The sequence below is a fragment of the Chenopodium album genome, chromosome 24 (assembly GCF_948465745.1).
Source record: "Chenopodium album chromosome 24, dcCheAlbu1.1, whole genome shotgun sequence".
Classification (NCBI taxonomy): Eukaryota; Viridiplantae; Streptophyta; class Magnoliopsida; order Caryophyllales; family Amaranthaceae; genus Chenopodium; species Chenopodium album.
In genome coordinates, this window is record NC_137857.1 from 36,177,060 (window position 1) to 36,197,989 (window position 20,930).

Below are 20,930 nucleotides of genomic sequence, written 5' to 3' on the forward strand. Positions count from 1 at the left end.
ATATAATGTTTCTAATTAGAGAGTAACTCGAATTAGTTAGGTCATTGATTATATCTTCTAATCCATTCCATTACACAGACTACTTCATAAACTTGATAATTTATTCAATTATATGAACATAACGTACATCTTCTAATCCATTATACAGACAACTTCATAAAAATTTATTCAATTATATGAATATAAGGTACAAAGTTGTTGTTGTTTTTATTTATTTATTTATTTATTTTTACCATAGATTTAATATTCTCTAAATATCAATATAGTACATATATCATACAAACATTCTTTTCAATGTTGACCGCGCGTTTTCTATGTGGATGGCCACACTGTATGATCGGAGTTGCTTATTAAGGGGTTACTCGGTTGCTCGGGGGTTACCCGGCCAGAGGTTACTTATTCAAGGATTACTTGGCAGAGGTTACTCAAACGACTAGAGAATACTCAGTCGATTAGGGGTTACTAAATTAGGGGTTGGGTTACTCTTGATTCTTGAATAAGTAACCCAAGCCAAGCCATCTCCAACATCAATTTTGACCTAACCCAAACAAATTAATACATATATATTCAATATTCAACCAAACCCAAAATCAATCCAAATGAGTGAAACTTCAATGACCCAACCCAAAATCATTCCATCAAAACCATTCCATTTTCACCTCGAAGAAGCCCTATGTATGACTTTTTTCTTTTTTTCTTTTTTTCCTGGCTTGGTAAAATCAATTTTCAGCAAACACAACTTTGATTTCATTTTCACTGATCTTTCATCAATGATATTTCAAGCTGTAATTTGTTTTTTTACTCAAAAAAATCTAATACTATTTCTATAAAAGTCCACCTTGATAGTTGATACTTAGAAGATATATTGATTCAATACAATTCACAAACACCTATAATTGTCATAAGAATATGAATGCTCAATTATTCTACGTATCTTCCATTGAATTTACCATTTTTATGAGATTCCCTTCAATATTAATGTAGAATATCTCTCTCTCTTTTTTAATTATTTTATTCTTACACACTTTCGCCCAATCCAGTGCCAAGAGCAGAGTAATCTTCTCTTTCTCTTTCATTCATTTATTTGACTTGTTTTTGTCATTTCTTCTGCAACTTTTTAATTATAAACCAAATCTCAAAAAAAATTCGCCTTTTTTATTTGATGGGGTTTACTTTTAACCTTTGACATTATTCCCCTCAATTCTGGGATCAGATTTAAGCTACTTAATATTATAATAATCATAATATAATATATTTGCTGATATATAATTCATGCTCTTATATACTGGTTTATTTCATACTGTCCTGTTAATTTTGTGACAGGTGAATTAAAAAAAAAATGGGTGTTGCTACTGAAGAAATTAGCACTCCTGAAAGGTTGCAGGTAAAATGTTCAAGATAATGTCTTGATAAATTGTTAATGTCAATTTGATTTTATTTCATAATTTCAGTTAAATTCAAAGATACCCTTTTGCTGGATTTGATTGTTTTTGTGTTGGGTAATCAGGGAAAAAGGAATGCTGTGATAGTTTGCTGGTTACTTGGATTAGGTTCACTCTTATCATGGAACAGTATGCTGACAATTGGAGATTACTATTACAATGTTTTTCCAGTATGAAATTCCTTCCTTTTTATTGTTTTGATTCTATTTAAAGCATGATAGTATATTTGTTGTATTAAAGTTTACATGAAAGTATGGAGCTAATTCAAGATTTAGTTTCTTTGTACATTAATGCAATGTTGGTTACATTATGTGAAGGTGAAGGTTGTTTTATTTGTTGTTGATTTTGGTTTCTCTCATTTTCTTATGAAGAATTATCATCCTTCAAGGGTACTCACACTTATGTATCAACCATTTGCTGTGGGAACTATGGCAATACTTGCGTACAATGAATCGCGAATTGACACTAGAAAGAGGAACATAGCCGGATTTGTTCTGTTCTTCATTAGTACTCTGGGTTGTCTATTGGTATGTCACTTTTTATGTGTAATTTTCAGTATAAAGTTTTGCTGGAGTATCATAAATTTACAAGTTCATAGGTGTATCAGTTGGAATTTTAGTAATATTGTGTTGTTTGATCATGACAGTTGGATGTAGGAACATCTGGAAAAGGAGGAGTTGGGCCTTATGTTGGTTTATGCTTACTTGTTGGCGCGTTTGGAGTTGCAGATGCCCATGTTCAAGGTGGAATGTGTGGGGACTTGGCTTTTATGCCGCCTCAATTTATTCAAGTATGTGTTGTGGTTATCCATCAATTCTCTGCACTTTCACATACAGAAGATTTTTTTCTGTTCTTTAGTTATTGTATAACTAGTCTTACTAATACTGTGATTTTGATCTGTAGTCATTCTTTGCTGGTTTGGCTGCTTCTGGTGTTATAACCTCTGGTTTAAGGCTAGTGACGAAAGCTGCATTTGATAAATCTAATGATGGCCTACGCAAGGGTGCTTGTGAGTTTATTACTCCCTCTATCATAATCGTTTAAGTTTATGCAGAGTTATTTTAGACAATTAGACTTCTTGGTATTGCATTAAAAATTTAAAAATGTCATGTATTGAGTAGATTGAAATGTTGAAAGTGGTAAAATAATATCTAGTAGAGCCATGGAGGGTGTTATTATTGTTCACAAATGTATATATATTCGAATCTCATTTATACCAGTGTCTTGACTTAGTAAATGATGTATCATACCCTTGCCTTTTGCAGTATTGTTTTTATCTATCACCGTAGGAGTTGAGTTTTTGTGCATCTTCTTGTATGCGTTTTACTTCCCAAAGTTGCCCATCGTCAAGTACTTTCGTGCAAAGGCAGCTTCAGAAGGGTCTAAAACAGTTACATCTGACCTTGCTGCTGGTGGTATCAACCAGGCAAGCCACACTCCTTTGTTTTACTGCATTATTAAGTTTTGTTGTACATTTATGCAGCATTTCATGGTGACTACTTCTTAAATCTTTGCAGATTGAGGATAGTGCAAAAGTTGAAGATCGTTTTTCACTCAAACAATTGATATATCAAAATTGGGATTATTTTTTGGGTTTATACTTGATATATGTGCTGACATTGTCAATATTCCCTGGTTTTTTATTTGAAAATACAGGAACTCACAGATTAGGAGAATGGTAAGTCTTTGAATCTTCTAGTTATTCTATTTATTAGAAAACCATAAAAGCCATATATATGCTGATTGAATTGGATTTTTGGTCTTGCAGGTATGCTGTTGTGTTGATTGCTATGTACAATGTTTTGGATCTAATAGGAAGATACACTCCCCTTATAAAGTTCATAAAATTGGAGTCTCGAAAAGGTCTATTGATTGCAATAGTAGCTCGTTTCCTCTTTGTCCCTGCATTTTACTTCACAGCTAAGTATGGTGATGAAGGATGGATGATAATGCTCACATCCCTGTTGGGATTCACTAATGGCCATCTCACAGTTTGTGTGATGACAGTCGCGCCCAAGGGCTACAAGGTTCGTTTTATAGTTTAAAACATTGATCAATCAGATTTTAAAACTTTTTTTTTTATTCTTGGTTGATATCTAGGGATTTTTCTTAAACAAAATTCTAATTAGTTTTGATATATATTGTTGCAGGGACCAGAGCAAAACGCGATGGGGAATTTGCTAGTTTTATTCCTGTTAGCAGGTATATTTACTGGTGTTTGCCTTGATTGGTTGTGGATCATAGGCAACGGAAAGTTCTGATAGAGATAAAAGAACAAGACATGGTGAGCCACACTTTATAAATAGCTTCAGTTGTTTAATCTTTATGGGATATACAAAAATTTCCACATTAATTCTTATCGCCTTGAAACTATAGGTCATGAACTAAGGTGAGCTGATAGATTGAACTATACAATTCACTAGAAGCAGGGGAATTTGTGCATAGTTTGATTATTATTTTGATACTTGGAAAGAAATGTCTCTATTATCAATTGTATACAAGTGTTTCTTTTTCGGTTATCCTTGTTGAGAATTTCTTCTTCTGGTTCGAGACTGAATTCACCAGTCTAGAATTGAACCTGCTATCTAATCAGAACGGACTAGGCTGCAAACTGGATATATCTTAATTTCCACGGCTTTGTGTAGCAACAATAAGCTTGTAAACAAGACACATCAGTTGACGAATATTGCAATTATCACTCATTGCGAACCATAAAAATATTGTTCAGATAGCTAACATGCTAACAAGAGCCTATAAATTAAACAAGAAACAACAGTTGACGAATATGGCAATAATCACTCAATAAAAAAAAAGTGTTCAGATAGCTAACATGCTAACAAGAACCTTAACACATTTTTCTTTAAAATAAAGCAGACAATAGCGAACAAGAAACAGGGAAGAAGTTATAATCAATTGCATAACATTAATATTTAAAGACAAGTCAAAGTAAAGAAATGAGATTTGGATGAAAAGAAGATTGATTTCATACTTTCATGAAATTTATTCATCAAAAGCACCTGAATTATAGAGGAGCTCAACTACATATATCCCGCTTTCCTCTTCCAATGTTTGCACCCGCTTGCTGCATCATATTATAGTCGTATATCTCAAATTTCACATACACATTAAACAAAATCAACGCACAATCCAAACTAGCTGCCTAAGTCTAATACACAATTGCTCGTTTTAGCTCAATTTACGACAAGGACTTGGGATAATGAGCAAGAGTCGAGAGAGGTTGAATGACTTTCGAGCACCACCACCGAACCAAGCCTCCCACAATCTGGCTTACTTGCAGCCGTGCCTAGGACATTTACTATCATCAAAGATTTAAACAAGAGAGAGGTCAATTTAAACAAATCAGTGAGGTTTAGAGACAGGCTTTGGGCTTCCTATTTTGTTGGGCTGTAGGATGTTGTGGGCTAGAAAGTTGGGCCGTTTGGCATTGGGAAAACACTGGACATAATTTTGATTGGCATATTCTTAGGTGTAACCTCCTGCACCTAGAAATAGGTGTCACTATCAAAACGCAGGAGAAACTACGTGAAACGCAGCCACACATATTTAGTGTTCACTAACGTTTCTTCCCGCATAAGATTCTTAGTTTCCTTTTTCAAATTTTTTGGTTTCCTCTTTTCCAATTTTCTCTCTTCTCCTATCTTTCCTAATTCTCATCAAAGTTTTCCATTAAAATTTTCATTACTATATTTTGTTCTCTGTTTTTTTTTTCTGGAAAAATTATTCCCTGTTTTTTTCTCCTTCTTTAATTCCTTTTTCTTCTGTTTTTTCTAGAAAAATTATTCTCTGTTTTTGCGATTGCATCTGTTTCAATTGGATAATATGATAAAAAATATCATTATGATTTTCTTTTCCTCTGTTTTTTCTCCTTCCTTCTTTAATTTCTCTCTCCTTTGTTTTTTTTTTTAATCTTTTGTTTCAATTTTTCAATTGAATTTATTATGTGGTGAATTTGTGCTTAATTTCGATTAATTAAGTTTATCTAACTTTTGAATTCATATGAATTGATTTTTTTTTAAGCTTCGATCAATTTCATTTGTGTATGAATTACATCTGATTTTTTGCATTTTTTTTTATCAATGAACATAATTATGCAAAATATGAACATATGCATAGATTCCCTTAAATGTGAACATTAGCTTTTCATAAAGTGAACATAGGCATAAAAAATATGAATATATGCATTTCAGAAAGTAAACATAACAATTCAAAATATGAACGTAAGCATTGGTTTCTTTAAGGTGAACATATGCGTAAAAAAATATGAACATATGCATTCAAGAAAGAAAACTTATGCATAAACAGGCTTAATGAGAATATTTCATGAACAAGAAATATTTACTATGAATATTTTCATTATGAACATATGCATAGGTTCCTTTAAATGTGAACATTAGCTTTTCAAAAAGTGAACATAGGCAAAAAAAATATGAACCTATGCATTTCAAAAAGTGAACATAACATTTCAAATATATGAACGTAAGCATTGGTTTTCTTAAAGTGAATAAAAGCATTTAAAATGTGAACATAAATGTAAAAAAATATGAACATAAACATTTAAGAAAGACAACATATGCATAAACATATTTAATTAATATTTCATGTACAACACATATTTACATTATGAATATTTGAAATTATATATGAACATGTAAAATATTATTATGAATATAATGCTTTTAATTATGAACATAAAAATTTGAAGAAATAAAAAATAATATGATTATGAAACATATGCATTATAAGTAATAAATGTTCATTTTTTTACGTGTTCATTTTTTATTATTAAATGTTCATAATTTTTTTCATGTTCATATTTTTTTACTATATGTTCATTTTGTAGAGCGTAGTGTTGATTTTGACGGATCGCGGATTTGTTGTTTGGGTTATTAATTGGGCCGCGCGTTTTGGGCCTTCTCTTGTTGCACCTATCTTAGGAGCATGAGGATGCACCTAAGGCCAATTGATTTTGATTGGTACTCTGGGCTATAATCTTCGATGTCACTCAATAAAAAATTTCCTTTTTTATGTTTGAGGCGATTCCTAATCCCTTTATTTTAGACGACTTTGCTCTCATCATATTATTATTTTCATTATTTATATAAGCAATAGGCAAGATAATGAGTATATAATTTTACTCTTGGAAATTTTCTGTTTATATAATGAATTTGGACTAAAAAAAGTTGTTATTCTAACAATCTAACAACATTAAGTTTGAAGGATCGTTTAGTAACATAAGATTTCATTATAAAACCAATTGACAATTGACGAAAGAAAGAAATGTTTACTTACCTTTTAATGTAAAACACGTAACATTAATATCACTAGCCTTTGTAACTCACTAACTCTATGCACAATATTATTTATTGTCAATAGAAGACTCCAAAGGCCCTGCATGCAATGCAATATGGCAATCATGCAATTAAGTTGCCATATGTAATAAGATGCATGTTTAGTGGGTGGGCGCTAGTAATTAATGAGGAGTACAACTTACAACTTAAGTCTTTAATTTATAAAAATAAGTCATATACATATGTATATTCATGTATACAAATGATTTATAAAGTTCAATCAGAATTGTCACTTGATTTTGTGAATTAATCATGGGATTTGACTCTTTTGAGGTTGATAATGGCGCTCCTGAGAAATTGCAGGTAATTAATAAGGTGTTTGAATTAATGTTTCAATGATTTTATTTCTAATTTTCAGTAAATTCAAAGAAACTATTATGATGGATAAGATTTTTAATTTTTTGTTTTTCCTTTTGATTAATCAGGGAAAGAGGAATGCTGTGATAGTGTGCTGGTTTCTTGGATTAGGGTCACTCCTTGCATGGAACAGTATGGCCACCATTAATGACTACTATTACAAAGTTTTCCCTGTATGAATCTCTTCCTTTTTTGTCCCTTTATGTATTTTATTACTTTTGGGCTGCCTCAGAGCAACCCGACAAATTAAAGTATGACGGGATTCGATCTCATGTTTTGTATGTGTCTTATGTTAAAGGATCAACTCAACCAAAAGCTTTAACCGATCATTCGTCTTTAGATAGTTGAACCACTTTTCTTACAAATTAAAGTCATCCATAAGTGAGTGAGCTAGTTCATTTTCTGGTTGTGTATGATATTAGTTCAGTTAATTTAACTATTTGAAAAAAACTTGTAACAAACAATTAAGAGAAAAAGGTTTAAAAAGGGTTTATTTGAATTACTTGGGAAAAACAATATATATACAACCAATAATCTATAAATTATGGTTTGGAAAAAAAAAAGTAATCTATAAATTAAGTACACCTAATTATATATATGTGTGAATGTGTATATACACATGCAACATACATTACAAAAGTAGTGAATGTATATAAATGTTTTAGTTTTATTTTAGTAATGTAGATGAATGTTCTTTATGTCTATTGCAATGTTAGTTCATTCAAAGAAAAATAATATTTCCTAAGCGATTGCAATTTTTGGTTTTAATTTTGTGTTTGCTTGTTTTGTTATGAAGAATTACCATCCTTCAAGGGTACTTACACTAGTATATCAACCATGTGCTCTTGGAACAATAGCGATTCTTGCGTACAACGAATCGCTGATTGATACTAGAAAAAGAATCATATCCGGATACAGTATTTACTTCATTAGTACTCTGGGTTGTCTATTGGTATGTCACCTTTCATTGAAACCTAATTTGAATTGAAGTACATTTTTGCAAGAGAATCGTATGTTGTTTAATAGGTCTCATCAATTGGAATTTCAGTGAATTTTATCCCTTTGCTTGTTTCTTTGATCATGATGACGTACAGTTAGATGTAGGAGCATCTGGAAGAGGAGGAGTTGGGCCTTATGTAGTTTTGTGCTTACTCGTTGGCGCCTTTGGAGTAGCCGATGCTCATGTCCAAGGTGGAATGTGTGGAGACTTAGCTTTTATGCCGCCTCAACTTATACAAGTATGTGTTATAAATTGATCTTGGGCTTCAACCATCAACTTAACTTTTATTTTTTAATAACTAGCATAATTAATCTTGTGATTCTGATCTGTAGTCATTCTTCGCGGGTTTGGCAGCTTCGGGTGCTCTAACCTCTGGATTGAGGCTAGTGACGAAAGCAGCATTTGATAAATCTCATGATGGTTTACGCAAGGGTGCTTGTGAGTTTACATTATAATTGTTTAAGACTATATGCACAAGTATTTTAGTCTTGTTATGGTAACCACTGAAAATTTAAAATTGACATATTTGATTATGTAAGCACATGTATTTTAGACTTTGACTTAGTAACTGATGCTTAATAATCTTGACTTTTGCAGTACTATTTTTGGCAATTGCTATAGGAATTGAATTTATGTGCATTTTTTTGTATGCATTTTACTTCCCTAAGTTGCCCATTGTCAAGTACTTTCGTGCAAAGGCGGCCTCAGAAGGATCTAAAACGGTTAAAGCTGACCTTGCTGCTGCTGGTATCAACCAGGCAAGCAACACAAGTTCATCTTAGTAGCATTAGTGTATTTCTTGAGTACCATTTTTATATGTATAGTAAGCAACACTTATAACAATTGTTTCTTGAAATTGTACAGGTTGAGGATGCAAAAGTAGAAGATCGTTTGACGCTAAAACAATTACTATGTCAAAATTGGGATTATTGTCTGGGTTTATACCTTGTCTATGTGCTGACATTGTCAATTTTCCCTGGTTTTCTGTATGAAGATACAGGAACTCACAGATTAGGTGCATGGTAAATCTCGTAATTAATTAATTTAATGTATTAGTCTAGTCTATTATGTATTAATAGTCTAGTCTAGCCCATTTCAAAAGTTCTTTTTTTTGCAGGTATGCTATTGTGTTGGTTGCCATGTACAATGTTTTCGACCTAGTTGGAAGATACACTTCCTTGATAAATTGCTTAAACTTGGAGTCTCGAAAGGGCCTAATGATGGTGATACTAGCTCGTTTCCTCTTTGTACCGGCATTTTACTTTACTGCGAAATATGCAGATGAAGGATGGATGCTCATGCTAACATCCTTATTAGGATTAACAAATGGCCATCTCACAGTTTGTGTGATGACTGCTGCACCTAAAGGTTACAAGGTTTGTCTTACAAAATTCAAGTGTTAATTATACTAATCGATAACATTGTACTTTGTTGTTTCGTAATGTTTTCATGTGTTTGTGTGTGTTTTTTTTTTTTACATTAATTGATGTATAGGGACCAGAACAAAACGCATTGGGGAATTTGCTAGTGTTTTTCATTCTAGGTGGCCTATTTTCCGGCGTTTGCCTTGATTGGTTGTGGCTCATAGGCCATGGAAGCTTTTGATGGAACAAAGAAGAGAAATCAAAATGCAATGAATTGAAATGCAATAATTTTGAAAATATATTGTCCGTTTATATAAAGCTTAAATAGATATTTGAATACAATGGATATAACATTTGGTTCGCATAGTTTCTTTCCTTTTCTTTTATAATTTATGTTGGGTGCATCTTGTTGATTATTCTTAGCAGATTTCTAGTATAACATCGTCATTCGTAAGTTCTTAACTTGATAAAATATAAAATATTGAAGGGAAAAAAAGTGCTATAATTTTATCAAGACTTAGACCCCAAAGAGCTGAGGATTGACTATAATTGCAATATATAGCCAAAATACGAAATGAAGACAATATACGTTGGTTGTCAAAAAAAAAGAAGACAATATACGTGAACTCTAAGAGGAGTGTTCTCAACTTATCACCGACCACTTGACACATAATAACCAAAGAGCTTTTGGCTAGTTACAAACTTACAAATATTGAGACTTGAGAGCCTCTACACGATAGGTCACTAATTCAAATCCCCTTTCCCTATTAGTAATCGCTAATTTCGGCCCAATTGCACCAAATGAAAGAAGAAACCTACATAATTATTGTTTTATTTTTGACTAATTATTTTCATTTTTATTAAAACTTCAGGCTATAGATGTGTATAAAAACACGTAATCTAACTGACTTGTATATGATATAATTTTAATTTTAAAATTCTATCTTATGTGAAACCTTATTTAAATTAAATTCTTCTATCTATCCTTTTCATACTTAATATATATTTTCTAACTTTATTTATTTATTTATTAATAAAATTCGTTATGCAAAGGTAAAACGATTGCCTTGAATCTCTGGTTCCCTTTAATTATCAAATAAATTCACCACACTAAAGCTCGGAGTGAAGTAAGTTTTCCTCTCTCTCATCTGATTTTATTTGAATTGAATTTCCCTTTTTATTGTAGTATTTACATCCCTTGTTACGTTGATGGTGTAATTTAAACTATCGATATAACAAACAATTTTCGACTAATTTTGTTTTGGGTGGTGTTTGCTTCAATTCAACGATTTTTATCCTGCCCTATCTTCGTATTCTACTAATTAAATTGTTTGACAAGCATGAATGCATGACCCCGTCCCTTTTGTCTAGGAGTAACTCCTATAAATTTTGCAACATATAGAGATTTAATTTGAGTTCACTAACACGTAAATTTGACTATTAATATTTATAATTCTAAATAAAACAATATTGTAAAAATCGATTTCTTGAAAGTGTAAATTGAAAGGAATCAATCAAAGAGCACGCGTCTTATATGAATATTTATTCTTTACTTATGAATCACAATATTTGGTCAAGCTATAATGTGTGAAGGGGAATTGGGGAAATATTAATAGAATTTTAATTACCGTCTTAATAGGTGGTGAATTAGCCATGAGTACTACTGCTGATGAAAATGATGGTACTCCTACTCGATTGGAGGTAAGACTTTGCTCAAATTATACGTAATTAGGCTCTTAGCTTTAAGCAGTAAAAGAATTAATACTGTGATTCTTAAACAGTATTCTAAGGGGCCGGACCCTTATGAGCCTCAATGATCGTAATATATTGTGTGTGTGTGGTGATCAGGGGAAAAGGAGCGCTGTGTTAGTATGTTGGTTGCTTGGAATGGGGTCTCTCCTTTCATGGAACACGATGCTCACCGTTGGAGATTACTATTACAAAGTTTTTCCGGTACGAATTGAAGTTGCTCCCTTTTAATACTTCATTCACAATTAAAAGTTCCTAGCCTTTGGTTTGTGTACCAATAATTTCACATATATACTTAGAACTTAACTGCATTCAATTCATTAGATTAAATTTTTGCTAATTTGGTTCGCGGCTTTTTCATGTGAAGAACTACCATCCTTCAAGGGTACTTACACTTGTGTATCAACCGTTTGCTGTTGGAACAATGGCAATATTTGCGTATAATGAACAGCGGATCAATACTAGAACGAGAAACATAGCTGGATACATTCTGTTCTTCATTAGTACTTTGGGATGTTTATTGGTAACTTACCTTACACGTGTGATTTCCGATTCCGAATTCAAAGTTCAAAGCTGGAATTTTCAATTTGTGAATATATAGCCCTTTTGTTTGATCATGACAGTTAGATCTAGGAACATCAGGAAAAGGCGGAGTTGGACCTTATATCGGTCTATGCATACTGGTTGGTGCTTTCGGTGTTGCAGATGCTTTTGTCCAAGGTGGGATGTGTGGAGACTTGGCTTTTATGATACCTGAACTATTACAAGTATGTATAATGTGTCGCGGTTATTACTTAAATTCAGCTATAGTATTGATCTTTTAATGTTACACATTGCAAGTATACATGTAATAGTGTAAAATGTGTAATACTAATCCTGTGATGCATGCCTACATACAGTCCTTTTTTGCTGGTTTAGCTGCATCTGGTGCTCTGACCTCTGTTCTAAGGCTAGTTACAAAGGCAGCATTCGACAAATCTCATGATGGACTACGCAAGGGTGCTTGTAAGTATATAAGTATATTTATTATCAATGTTAGGATGACTTGTTTAGTAGTTAGTACTCTTGTCTTTACTTAAACTTTGTGCATTTTTTTTTATCTGAAACATACTTATATGAATTATAGGCAGACTTATCGCGTTTTGATTGTTTTTTCTTTCTTATTGACACTTATTTGAACTTGTTGAACCTTTTATTTTTGCAGTACTATTCTTGGCAATCTCCACTGGAATAGAATTTTTATGCATTTTCTTGTATGCATACTACTTTCCTAAGTTGCCAATAGTCAAGTATTTCCGGGCCAAAGCAGCTTCGGAAGGATCTAAAACTGTTACAGCTGACCTTGCTGCTGCTGGCATCAATCAAGTAATTAAGATACAACACTTCATTTCACTTTGATTTTTAAGTTTCAGTTGTGAATCATTTAAGCTACTTTTTAATGAGATTACCTCTTAAAACATTGCAGGTTGAGGATGGTGCGAAAGTAATGGATCGTTTTACACTGAAACAATTGCTACGTCTAAATTGGGATTATTTCTTGGGTTTATACCTAATCTATGTGTTGACACTGTCAATATTCCCGGGTTTTTTGTATGAAGATACAGGAAATCACACATTAGGCGCATGGTATATTATAGCTCTTAATTAGTATAGAATATGGTTTATTATCAAAAGTTAACATGGACCATAAACACTGATAAAATTTGTAATCTTGTTTTGTAGGTATTCCATTGTGTTGATTGCCATGTACAATGTTTTGGACCTAGTTGGAAGATACACTCCCTTAATAAAGTGCTTAAACTTGGAGTCTCGAAAGGGTCTAATGATCGCGATAGTAGCTCGTTTCCTCTTTGTCCCTGCATTTTACTTCACTGCAAAATATGCAAATGAAGGATGGATGATCATGCTCACATCGTTACTAGGATTTACCAATGGCCATCTCACGGTTTGTGTGATGACTGTGGCGCCTAAAGGTTACAAGGTTTGTACTTTAAGAAACTCATTAGTTGATTATATCTTGATATCATTGTATATAGTGTGGCTAAATGTGTCTACAATTAATTTTGGTGTAAATTGATGTGTAGGGACCGGAACAAAACGCATTGGGAAATTTGTTGGTCTTATTTCTTCTAGGTGGTATATTTTCCGGTGTTTGCCTTGATTGGTTGTGGCTCATAGGCAATGGAAGCTTTTAATAATGAAGAAGAAAACATATTGCAAAAATTGGTACCTTTTTTTTGCAGGTATTGTGTTGGTTTCCATGTATAATGTTTTCGACCTAATTGGAAGATACACTCCCTTGATAAATTGCTTAAACTTGGAATCTCAAAAGGGCCTAATGATGGTGATACTAGATCGTTTACTCTTTGTCCCGGCATTTACTTTTAGGGGCGGGGCAAAGAATTTCAGGCCCTGTGCGATCTTTAAACTTGGGCCCTTTTTTCATAATTTAAAAGGAGGTTTCGGTTAAATAATAATTCGAACATATATTAATTTGAATTGTCACATTGATATTAAATTACAAGAAATAAAATTATAACATTATTAGGAGTAATTTCAAGGGCAATTATCTCAATAATTTGATGTACTACCTCCGTTACAGGTTATGTGCAACGATTAGACATTTTTCCTCTCTGCTTTATGTCAAATCGTTGCACATAACCTGTAACAGAGTTAGTAAAAAATATCAAAAATAACAAGATAAGTCCTAAGATATTAGTATGGGGAATGAGAAGGAAGCAAAAATACTTTAGATAGGTTATAGTAAGAAAAGGAAAAAAAAAAAAAAAGAGTACTCAAAATAAAGCACATGGGCCCACGGGGTGCTAGTGGCGAAATGTATTTATTTCAAAAATTTGATGCCGTGGGGAGTCCGATCACAGACTTCCCTTTCTAAACTTCTTGCTCCTAAGTCCTAACCATCAAACCAAGGAGAGCTTTCTTTATTTTTGCACACATATTAACTATTTATCTGTTTTTGGGACCCCAAAATTTTGAGGGCCTTGCACGGTCGCTCAACTTGCACTGCGCCTCTACTGCCCCTGTCTACTTCACTGCAAAGTGTGCCAATGAAGGATGGATGCTCAATTGCTCATGCTAACATCCTTATTGGGATTAACAAATGGCCATCTCACAGTTTGTGTGATGACTGATGCACCTAAAGGTTACAAGGTCTGCTTACAAAATTCAAGTGTTATTCATACTGTTCGATAACATTTTGTTGTTTTATAACATTAATACATAATAAATTGATGTATAGGGACCAGAACAAAACGCATTGTGGAATTTGCTTGTGTTTTTCATTCTAGGTGGCCTATTTCCCGGCGTTTGCCTTGATTGGTTGTTTTTTTTTTTTTTTTTTTTTTTTTTTTTTTTTTTTTTGGTGTTTAGAGAGCCACAAGGGCGCGGGGTGAGAATCGATCTCATGATCTCCTGAAATCGGGATGGAGCTCTAACCACTTGAGCTATCCCTCACTCTCTGCCTTGATTGGTTGTGACTCATAGGCCATGGAAGCTTTTAAAAAAGACTAGAAGAAAAATCAAAATGCAATGAAATAATTTTGAATTTGAATATAGATTGTCCATTTATTTAAAGCTTATTTATTTATTATATGAATTTATGGATATAAGCATATAACATTTGCTTCTCATTGTTTCTTTCCTTTTTTAAAAAAAAAAAAAAAAATAATACAAAAAAAAAGGGTGTATATAGTTGATTCTTAGCAGATTTCTAGTAACAGTAAATCAAATCATAGTACTAGTAAATCAAATCATATTCATAACTTGATAATAGTAACATAAACAAATTCACTACTCGTATGGACTTTAATAATTATACACAAGTAACAGATTTCCCTTTCAAAAAAAAAGTAACAGATTTAAGGGAAAAATGTGGAGTATGTTATCAAGACCCCAACAAGCTGAGGAATGACTTCATATTTGCAATGAAGACAATACGTGAACTCTATAAGAGGAGTGTTATCAACTTATCACCGACCACTTAACTTTTAACTACATAATTACCAAAGTGGTTTTGGCTAGTGGCAAACATTGAGAACCCGTACCCGATAGGTCACTAATTTAAATCCCCTTTCCTCATTAGTAATTTAGCTAATTTAGGCCCCGTTCATGCATGGTAAGTCTTTGAAAAAAAAAAAACATAATTTTATCTAACAAATAAAAGTGACTACGTAGTATTATTTTTTTTGCAAAATCTAATATTACTTTGTTTATCAAATAATAAATAAGTGTTTGAATAATGTTTTAGGTAATAAATGTGTATAGAAGAATTTTGAACGCCAAATGAAAAGAATTATTTTTGCTATTAAGATAAATAAAAAATTTGGAATGATACCATTTTTATTTTTTGAACAATGATATTTTTTTTTTGAGACAACAATGATATTATTATAGACTTATAGTTCTATCAAATATTTTTTTTAAAAAAAGGTTAAAAAGGAAAACAAAGTTTTGGAAGGAAAAAAAAGCACCATAATGTGACATGTGTCACTAGCACCCGTACGATGCACGACTTACAAATCTTATTACATATATTCATTTCACAAAAAAATTAAAATAAAATGATTAATGAGTAATATATAATGAATTTACTTACATAGATTTCTTAATCATGCATTTTTAACCTCTTAAAATAATGATATACGAGTACTAGATTAAAGTTATTGATAATTCGGCCCAATTGCACTAAAGGAAACTACATAATTACTGTATTAGTTTTGACTAATTATTTTCATTATTTTTAACTTCGGGCTATAGATGTGTTAAGAAACACATAATCTAACTATCTTACATACTCGTACTTTTTTTTGAGGCAAACTATACTTGTATGAGTTGTATCTGATATAATTTAAGAATTCTATCTTATTAGAACCCTAATTGAAATTAAATTCTTCTATCTATTCTTTTCATATTTAATATTTATTTTCTAACTTTTATTTTTCCTTAATAAAATCCGTTATGCAAAGGTAACACGTACGATTGCCTTGATTATCTCTTGTTCCCTTTGATCATCACATAAATTCACCACACTAGAACTCAGAGCAAAGTAAGTTTTTCGATCTTTCATCTGATTTTATTTAAATTGCTCCCTTCTAATTATAGTATTGTACATCCCTTGTTCGAAGCCAATTGTCATCTTGATTGTGTAATTTACACTACCGATAAACCAAACAAATCTTCACAAATTATATTTTGTTGGGTGTTGTTTGCTTCAATTCAGCGATTTTTATCCTGCCCTATCTTTGTATTCTACTTATTAATTTGTTTGACATGCACATGACCCCGTCCCTTTTACTAGGAGTACCTCTAATGAATTTTGCAACATGTAGAAATTGCGTCCACTAACACATAAATTTGACCATTAATATCCTTAATTATCTAATAGCACGATCAAAGAATAATGTGTGAAAGTGGAAATATGGTTAACAAATAAATTGACATCTTAATTTTGTGATATATAGGTGGTGAACTAGCCATGAGTACTACTGCTGAAGAAAATGATGGTACTCCTACTCGATTGGAGGTAAGACTTTGCTCAAATTATATTCAGGAGCCGGACCCTTATGAGCCTCAACGAAGATAGTGTAAAGATATGATCTTAATGAATTGATTGTGTGTGGTGATCAGGGAAAATGGAGCGCTGTGTTTGTATGTTGGTTGCTTGGAATGGGAACTCTCCTTTCATGGAACACCATGCTCACCGTTGGAGATTACTATTACCAAGTTTTCCCGGTACGAAATTGGTTGGTTTGTGTACCAATAATTTCATATATATACATATCTTTCCCCTGTTTCATTTAATCAATCTGTTAGAACTTAACTGCATTCAGAAGATTATACATGTTTTAGCTAATTTGGTTCGCGGCTTTTTCATGTGAAGAACTACCATCCATCAAGGGTACTTACACTAATATATCAACCGTTTGCTGTTGGAACAATGGCAATATTGGCGTATAATGAACATCGGATCAATACTAGGAGGAGAAACATAGCTGGATACATTCTGTTCTTCATTAGTATTTTGGGATGTTTATTGGTAACTTACCTTACACGTGAAATTTCAAATTCTGAATTCAAATCAAAGTTGGAATTTTTGTGAATATATCCCTTTTGTATGATCGTGACAGTTAGATCTAGGAACATCTGGAAAAGGCGGAGTTGGACCTTATATCGGTTTATGCATACTGGTTGGTGCTTTTGGTGTTGCAGATGCTTGTGTCCAAGGTGGGATGTGTGGTGACTTGGCTTTTATGGTGCCTGAGCTTTTACAAGTATGTAAAATGTGTCGCGGTTATTACTTAACTTCACCAATAGACTATAGTATTGATCTTTTAATGTTACACAATGCAAGTATACATCTAATAGTGTAATACTAATCCGCCCTGTGATGCCTAAATACAGTCTTTCTTTGCTGGTTTGGCTGCATCCGGTGCACTGACCTCTGTTCTGAGGCTAGTTACAAAGGCAGCATTTGACAAATCTCATGATGGACTACGCAAGGGCGCTTGTAAGTATCTTAATACTTCATGTTTAGGATGACTTGTTTAGTACTCTTTTCTTGACTAAAACTCGTGCATTTTTTATCTGAAAAATACTTATAAAAATTAGGGAAATTCCTTGTTTCTCATATTGAGAAACGAAAATTGTTTCTCATGAGGGCATTTTTGTGAATAAATCAGCACTTATCACGTCTTGATTGTTTAGTAAATCTATTTTTGCAGTACTATTCTTGGCAATCTCCACAGGAATAGAATTTTTATGCATTTTGTTGTATGCATACTACTTCCCTAAGTTGCCAATTGTCAAGTATTTCCGGTCCAAGGCAGCTTCAGAAGGATCTAAAACTGTTACAGCTGACCTTGCTGCTGCCGGTATCAATCAAGTAATTAATAAGATACAACATCAGTTCATTTCACTTTCATTTTTCAGTTTTAGTTGTGAATTATTTAAGCAACTTTTTAAAGAGATTTCCTACATTGCAGGTTGATAATGGTGCGAAAGTTGTGGATCGTTTCACACTGAAACAATTGCTAAGTCAAAATTGGGATTATTTTTTGGGTTTATACCTTATCTATGCGCTCACACTGTCAATTTTCCCTGGTTTTTTGTATGAAGATACAGGAAATCACACATTAGGTGCATGGTATAGCTTTTAATTATTATAGCATATGGTCTATTATCAAAAGTTAATAATATTGACCATAAACGCTGATAAAATTTGAAATCTTGTTTTGTAGGTATTCCATTGTGTTGATTGCCATGTACAATGTTTTGGACCTAGTTGGAAGATACACTCCCTTGATAAAGTACTTAAACTTGGAGTCTCGAAAGGGCCTAATGATCGCGATACTAGCTCGTTTCCTCTTTGTCCCTGCATTTTACTTCACTGCAAAATATGCAAATGAAGGGTGGATGATTATGCTCACCTCATTATTGGGATTTACTAATGGTCATCTCACGGTTTGTGTGATGACTGCAACGCCTAAAGGTTACAAGGTTTGTACTTTAAGAAACTCATTAGTTGATTATATTTTGATAGCATTGTATATAGTGTGGCTAAATGGATCTACAATTTAATATGAAATATTTGTTGTACATTGATGTACAATTGTACAGGGACCGGAGCAAAACGCATTGGGAAATTTGTTGGTCTTATTTCTTCTAGGTGGTATATTTTCCGGTGCTTGCCTCGATTGGTTGTGGCTCATAGGCAATGGAAGTTTTTAATGGAGAAGATAATTAATTGCAAACGGAAGCTTTTAATGAAGAAGATAACAAATTGCAAAAAACATATGCGTATAAAAATCTATAGAAGTTTTTTTTTTTTTTTTTTTTTTTTTTTTGTTTTTTTTTTTTTTTGACACAAAAAATCTATGGAAGTTATTACTTGTAACAAAATACAAGTTTATTTGAAGGTTATCAGATTTCTTAAGAAGTGTGTAATTAGTAGTTTAATCGAGTATTTGTAGTTTATTTATATGATTTTAATATGCTTTTACATGCCAACAAATTTAGTAGAAAAAATTGAAGGACTAGATGGTTTACAAAAAGTTTAAAACATTACCTTAATGCAAATACTTCTTATCAAGACACTATGCTGTTCGTTGTCACATAATCTGAACATCTAGGGTGTAGAGTGGCATGTCGGAGATCTTTCTGTTTAATTAATGAAGAACTTTTATTAGGCTGCCTTATTTCCATGTCAATTACATATTTTGAGTGAACTGATTAATAATAAACTAACTAATAGTCTATTAAAAATTGAGAGTGAGGGATAGCTCAAGTGGTTAGAGCTTCCCTCCCGATTCCAAGAAAACTTGGGATCGATTCTCATCTCCGCCCTTGTGGCTCGCTTAACACCAAAAAAAATTTAGATGTACATGCCTAGAGTCTATAAAATATTATATCTCTCTTGTCTCCCCACCCAAACCCACTACTCCCTCCGTCCCTAAATTACATTCCTCTTTCTAGCATTTATTACTATTTTTTTTTAATTATTATTATATATTTTCTAAAACATTCATTACTTTTTAATAAACTATTGACCCCAACATCTTTTTTTTTTTTTTTTACAATTTTTTAATACTCCAACTACTTCACTTACCTCTAATTTTATTCAAGTCAATTAAATTGCCTAAAACTATGTGCCGGTCAAACTGTAACACGAACGGAGTATTTAAGTTTCTTAATTCCCGTGATTTTTACCCATAAAGGACTATCATTTGGGGATGGAGGGAGTAACTTTTTGCCAAAAAAGGAAGTGTAATACTTATTAAAATTAGAGCTGTCAATTCGGGTATTCAAGTCGTCGGGTTTGGGTTGGGTCAAATTAGGTCTCGGGTTAAATCAGGATCAGATTATATTGGGTCAATCTAGCTTCAGATCAGGTTCAAGTTCAAGTTGGGTCAATTTCAGTTCAAGTTATAACGAGTCGTTCACCTTTTCGGATATAGATCAGGTTCAATTTGAGTCAATTTCATGTTCGGGTTGTGTTGAGTCGGGCTGTGTTGGGTTAACAAGATAGTACATTCGGGTACGGGTTAGTGTTGAGTCGGGTTCTGGTTCAAGTTCAATTATAAATATCAATGTGGCCAAGTTGAACTATATATAATTACGCATTATTCCATAATTTGATCAAGCATCATTAAGATTTTATTAAACCTATATACGAGTAATAGAGAACAAAAGTTATATAAGCTGAACAAAAGATTTTATTAAATCGGATTGAGGGTTTACAGAATTATACCAATATATAAGCTGAAAAAAAGGTACATAAAATTTTATTAAACCTTCCATGACTCGGGTTCATGTTTTAATTGGGTCGAGTACTAGTTCAGGTACGGATTGTTTTAGGGTCGAATTAAATCGGTTGGCGATTACTATCATGTCGGGGGCAGGTTCGGGTTCAGGTCACTAAGTATTGGATCAAATGGGTTTTCGCTTAAGATCAAGTCAGATTACAGGCCACTAGTTTCACCTCATTGTTCGAGTACAGGCTGGGTTCAGATCTTTGTCCGTTAAGGTCGGGTTCTCAGGTCGGCTCAGTTTTTGACAACTCTACCTATAATCCACACTTTTGAGGAAATTTTGAGGTTTCGGGGCCTGGTGGCAAAAGGGGTTGAGACCCTGG

At 32.8% G+C, this 20,930-nt stretch overlaps 4 protein-coding genes across 4 annotated transcripts; all 4 read left to right on the plus strand.

Annotated features, from left to right (window-relative positions):
* The first annotated feature begins 885 nt into the window (after positions 1-885).
* Positions 886-3,903, plus strand: LOC145611318 (equilibrative nucleotide transporter 3-like). Its single transcript, XM_081666641.1, has 10 exons — positions 886-1,053; positions 1,324-1,384; positions 1,508-1,612; positions 1,814-1,969; positions 2,089-2,232; positions 2,346-2,451; positions 2,708-2,868; positions 2,960-3,120; positions 3,211-3,469; positions 3,593-3,903. The coding sequence occupies exons 2-10, from the start codon at positions 1,340-1,342 to the stop codon at positions 3,701-3,703; spliced, it is 1,248 nt and encodes a 415-aa protein (XP_081522767.1). The 5' UTR covers positions 886-1,053; positions 1,324-1,339; the 3' UTR covers positions 3,704-3,903.
* A 3,160-nt stretch (positions 3,904-7,063) lies between these two features.
* LOC145611004 (equilibrative nucleotide transporter 3-like) lies at positions 7,064-9,773 on the plus strand. Its single transcript, XM_081666250.1, has 9 exons — positions 7,064-7,114; positions 7,237-7,341; positions 7,965-8,120; positions 8,263-8,406; positions 8,501-8,606; positions 8,766-8,939; positions 9,049-9,190; positions 9,286-9,544; positions 9,663-9,773. The coding sequence occupies exons 1-9, from the start codon at positions 7,064-7,066 to the stop codon at positions 9,771-9,773; spliced, it is 1,248 nt and encodes a 415-aa protein (XP_081522376.1).
* Positions 9,774-11,185: 1,412 nt separating this feature from the next.
* On the plus strand, positions 11,186-13,476 carry LOC145611005 (equilibrative nucleotide transporter 3-like). Its single transcript, XM_081666251.1, has 9 exons — positions 11,186-11,233; positions 11,381-11,485; positions 11,649-11,804; positions 11,905-12,048; positions 12,181-12,286; positions 12,486-12,646; positions 12,747-12,907; positions 13,004-13,262; positions 13,366-13,476. Exons 1-9 carry the CDS (start codon positions 11,186-11,188, stop codon positions 13,474-13,476), a joined length of 1,251 nt encoding a protein of 416 aa, XP_081522377.1.
* Positions 13,477-14,356: 880 nt separating this feature from the next.
* LOC145611006 (equilibrative nucleotide transporter 3-like) lies at positions 14,357-19,152 on the plus strand. Its single transcript, XM_081666252.1, has 10 exons — positions 14,357-14,444; positions 16,762-16,823; positions 16,928-17,032; positions 17,181-17,336; positions 17,428-17,571; positions 17,702-17,807; positions 18,022-18,182; positions 18,265-18,443; positions 18,538-18,796; positions 18,917-19,152. Exons 1-10 carry the CDS (start codon positions 14,357-14,359, stop codon positions 19,025-19,027), a joined length of 1,371 nt encoding a protein of 456 aa, XP_081522378.1. The 3' UTR covers positions 19,028-19,152.
* Positions 19,153-20,930: the final 1,778 nt, after the last annotated feature.

Bases quoted from the DNA above. Each gene is read 5' to 3' on its own strand.
- LOC145611004 (XM_081666250.1), top strand. From the start codon at position 7,064: ATGGGATTTGACTCTTTTGAGGTTGATAATGGCGCTCCTGAGAAATTG. The intron at 7,342-7,964 runs GTATGAATCTCT...TTTGTTATGAAG, and splicing joins ACTATTACAAAGTTTTCCCT to AATTACCATCCTTCAAGGGT. The intron at 8,121-8,262 runs GTATGTCACCTT...GATGACGTACAG, and splicing joins GTACTCTGGGTTGTCTATTG to TTAGATGTAGGAGCATCTGG.
- LOC145611006 (XM_081666252.1), top strand. From the start codon at position 14,357: ATGGATGCTCAATTGCTCATGCTAACATCCTTATTGGGATTAACAAAT. The intron at 14,445-16,761 runs GTTACAAGGTCT...TGTGATATATAG, and splicing joins GATGACTGATGCACCTAAAG to GTGGTGAACTAGCCATGAGT. The intron at 17,337-17,427 runs GTAACTTACCTT...TGATCGTGACAG, and splicing joins GTATTTTGGGATGTTTATTG to TTAGATCTAGGAACATCTGG.
- LOC145611005 (XM_081666251.1), top strand. From the start codon at position 11,186: ATGAGTACTACTGCTGATGAAAATGATGGTACTCCTACTCGATTGGAG. The intron at 12,287-12,485 runs GTAAGTATATAA...TTATTTTTGCAG, and splicing joins TGGACTACGCAAGGGTGCTT to TACTATTCTTGGCAATCTCC. The intron at 12,647-12,746 runs GTAATTAAGATA...AAAACATTGCAG, and splicing joins CTGCTGCTGGCATCAATCAA to GTTGAGGATGGTGCGAAAGT.
- LOC145611318 (XM_081666641.1), top strand. From the start codon at position 1,340: ATGGGTGTTGCTACTGAAGAAATTAGCACTCCTGAAAGGTTGCAG. The intron at 2,452-2,707 runs GTGAGTTTATTA...TGCCTTTTGCAG, and splicing joins TGGCCTACGCAAGGGTGCTT to TATTGTTTTTATCTATCACC. The intron at 3,121-3,210 runs GTAAGTCTTTGA...TTGGTCTTGCAG, and splicing joins ACTCACAGATTAGGAGAATG to GTATGCTGTTGTGTTGATTG.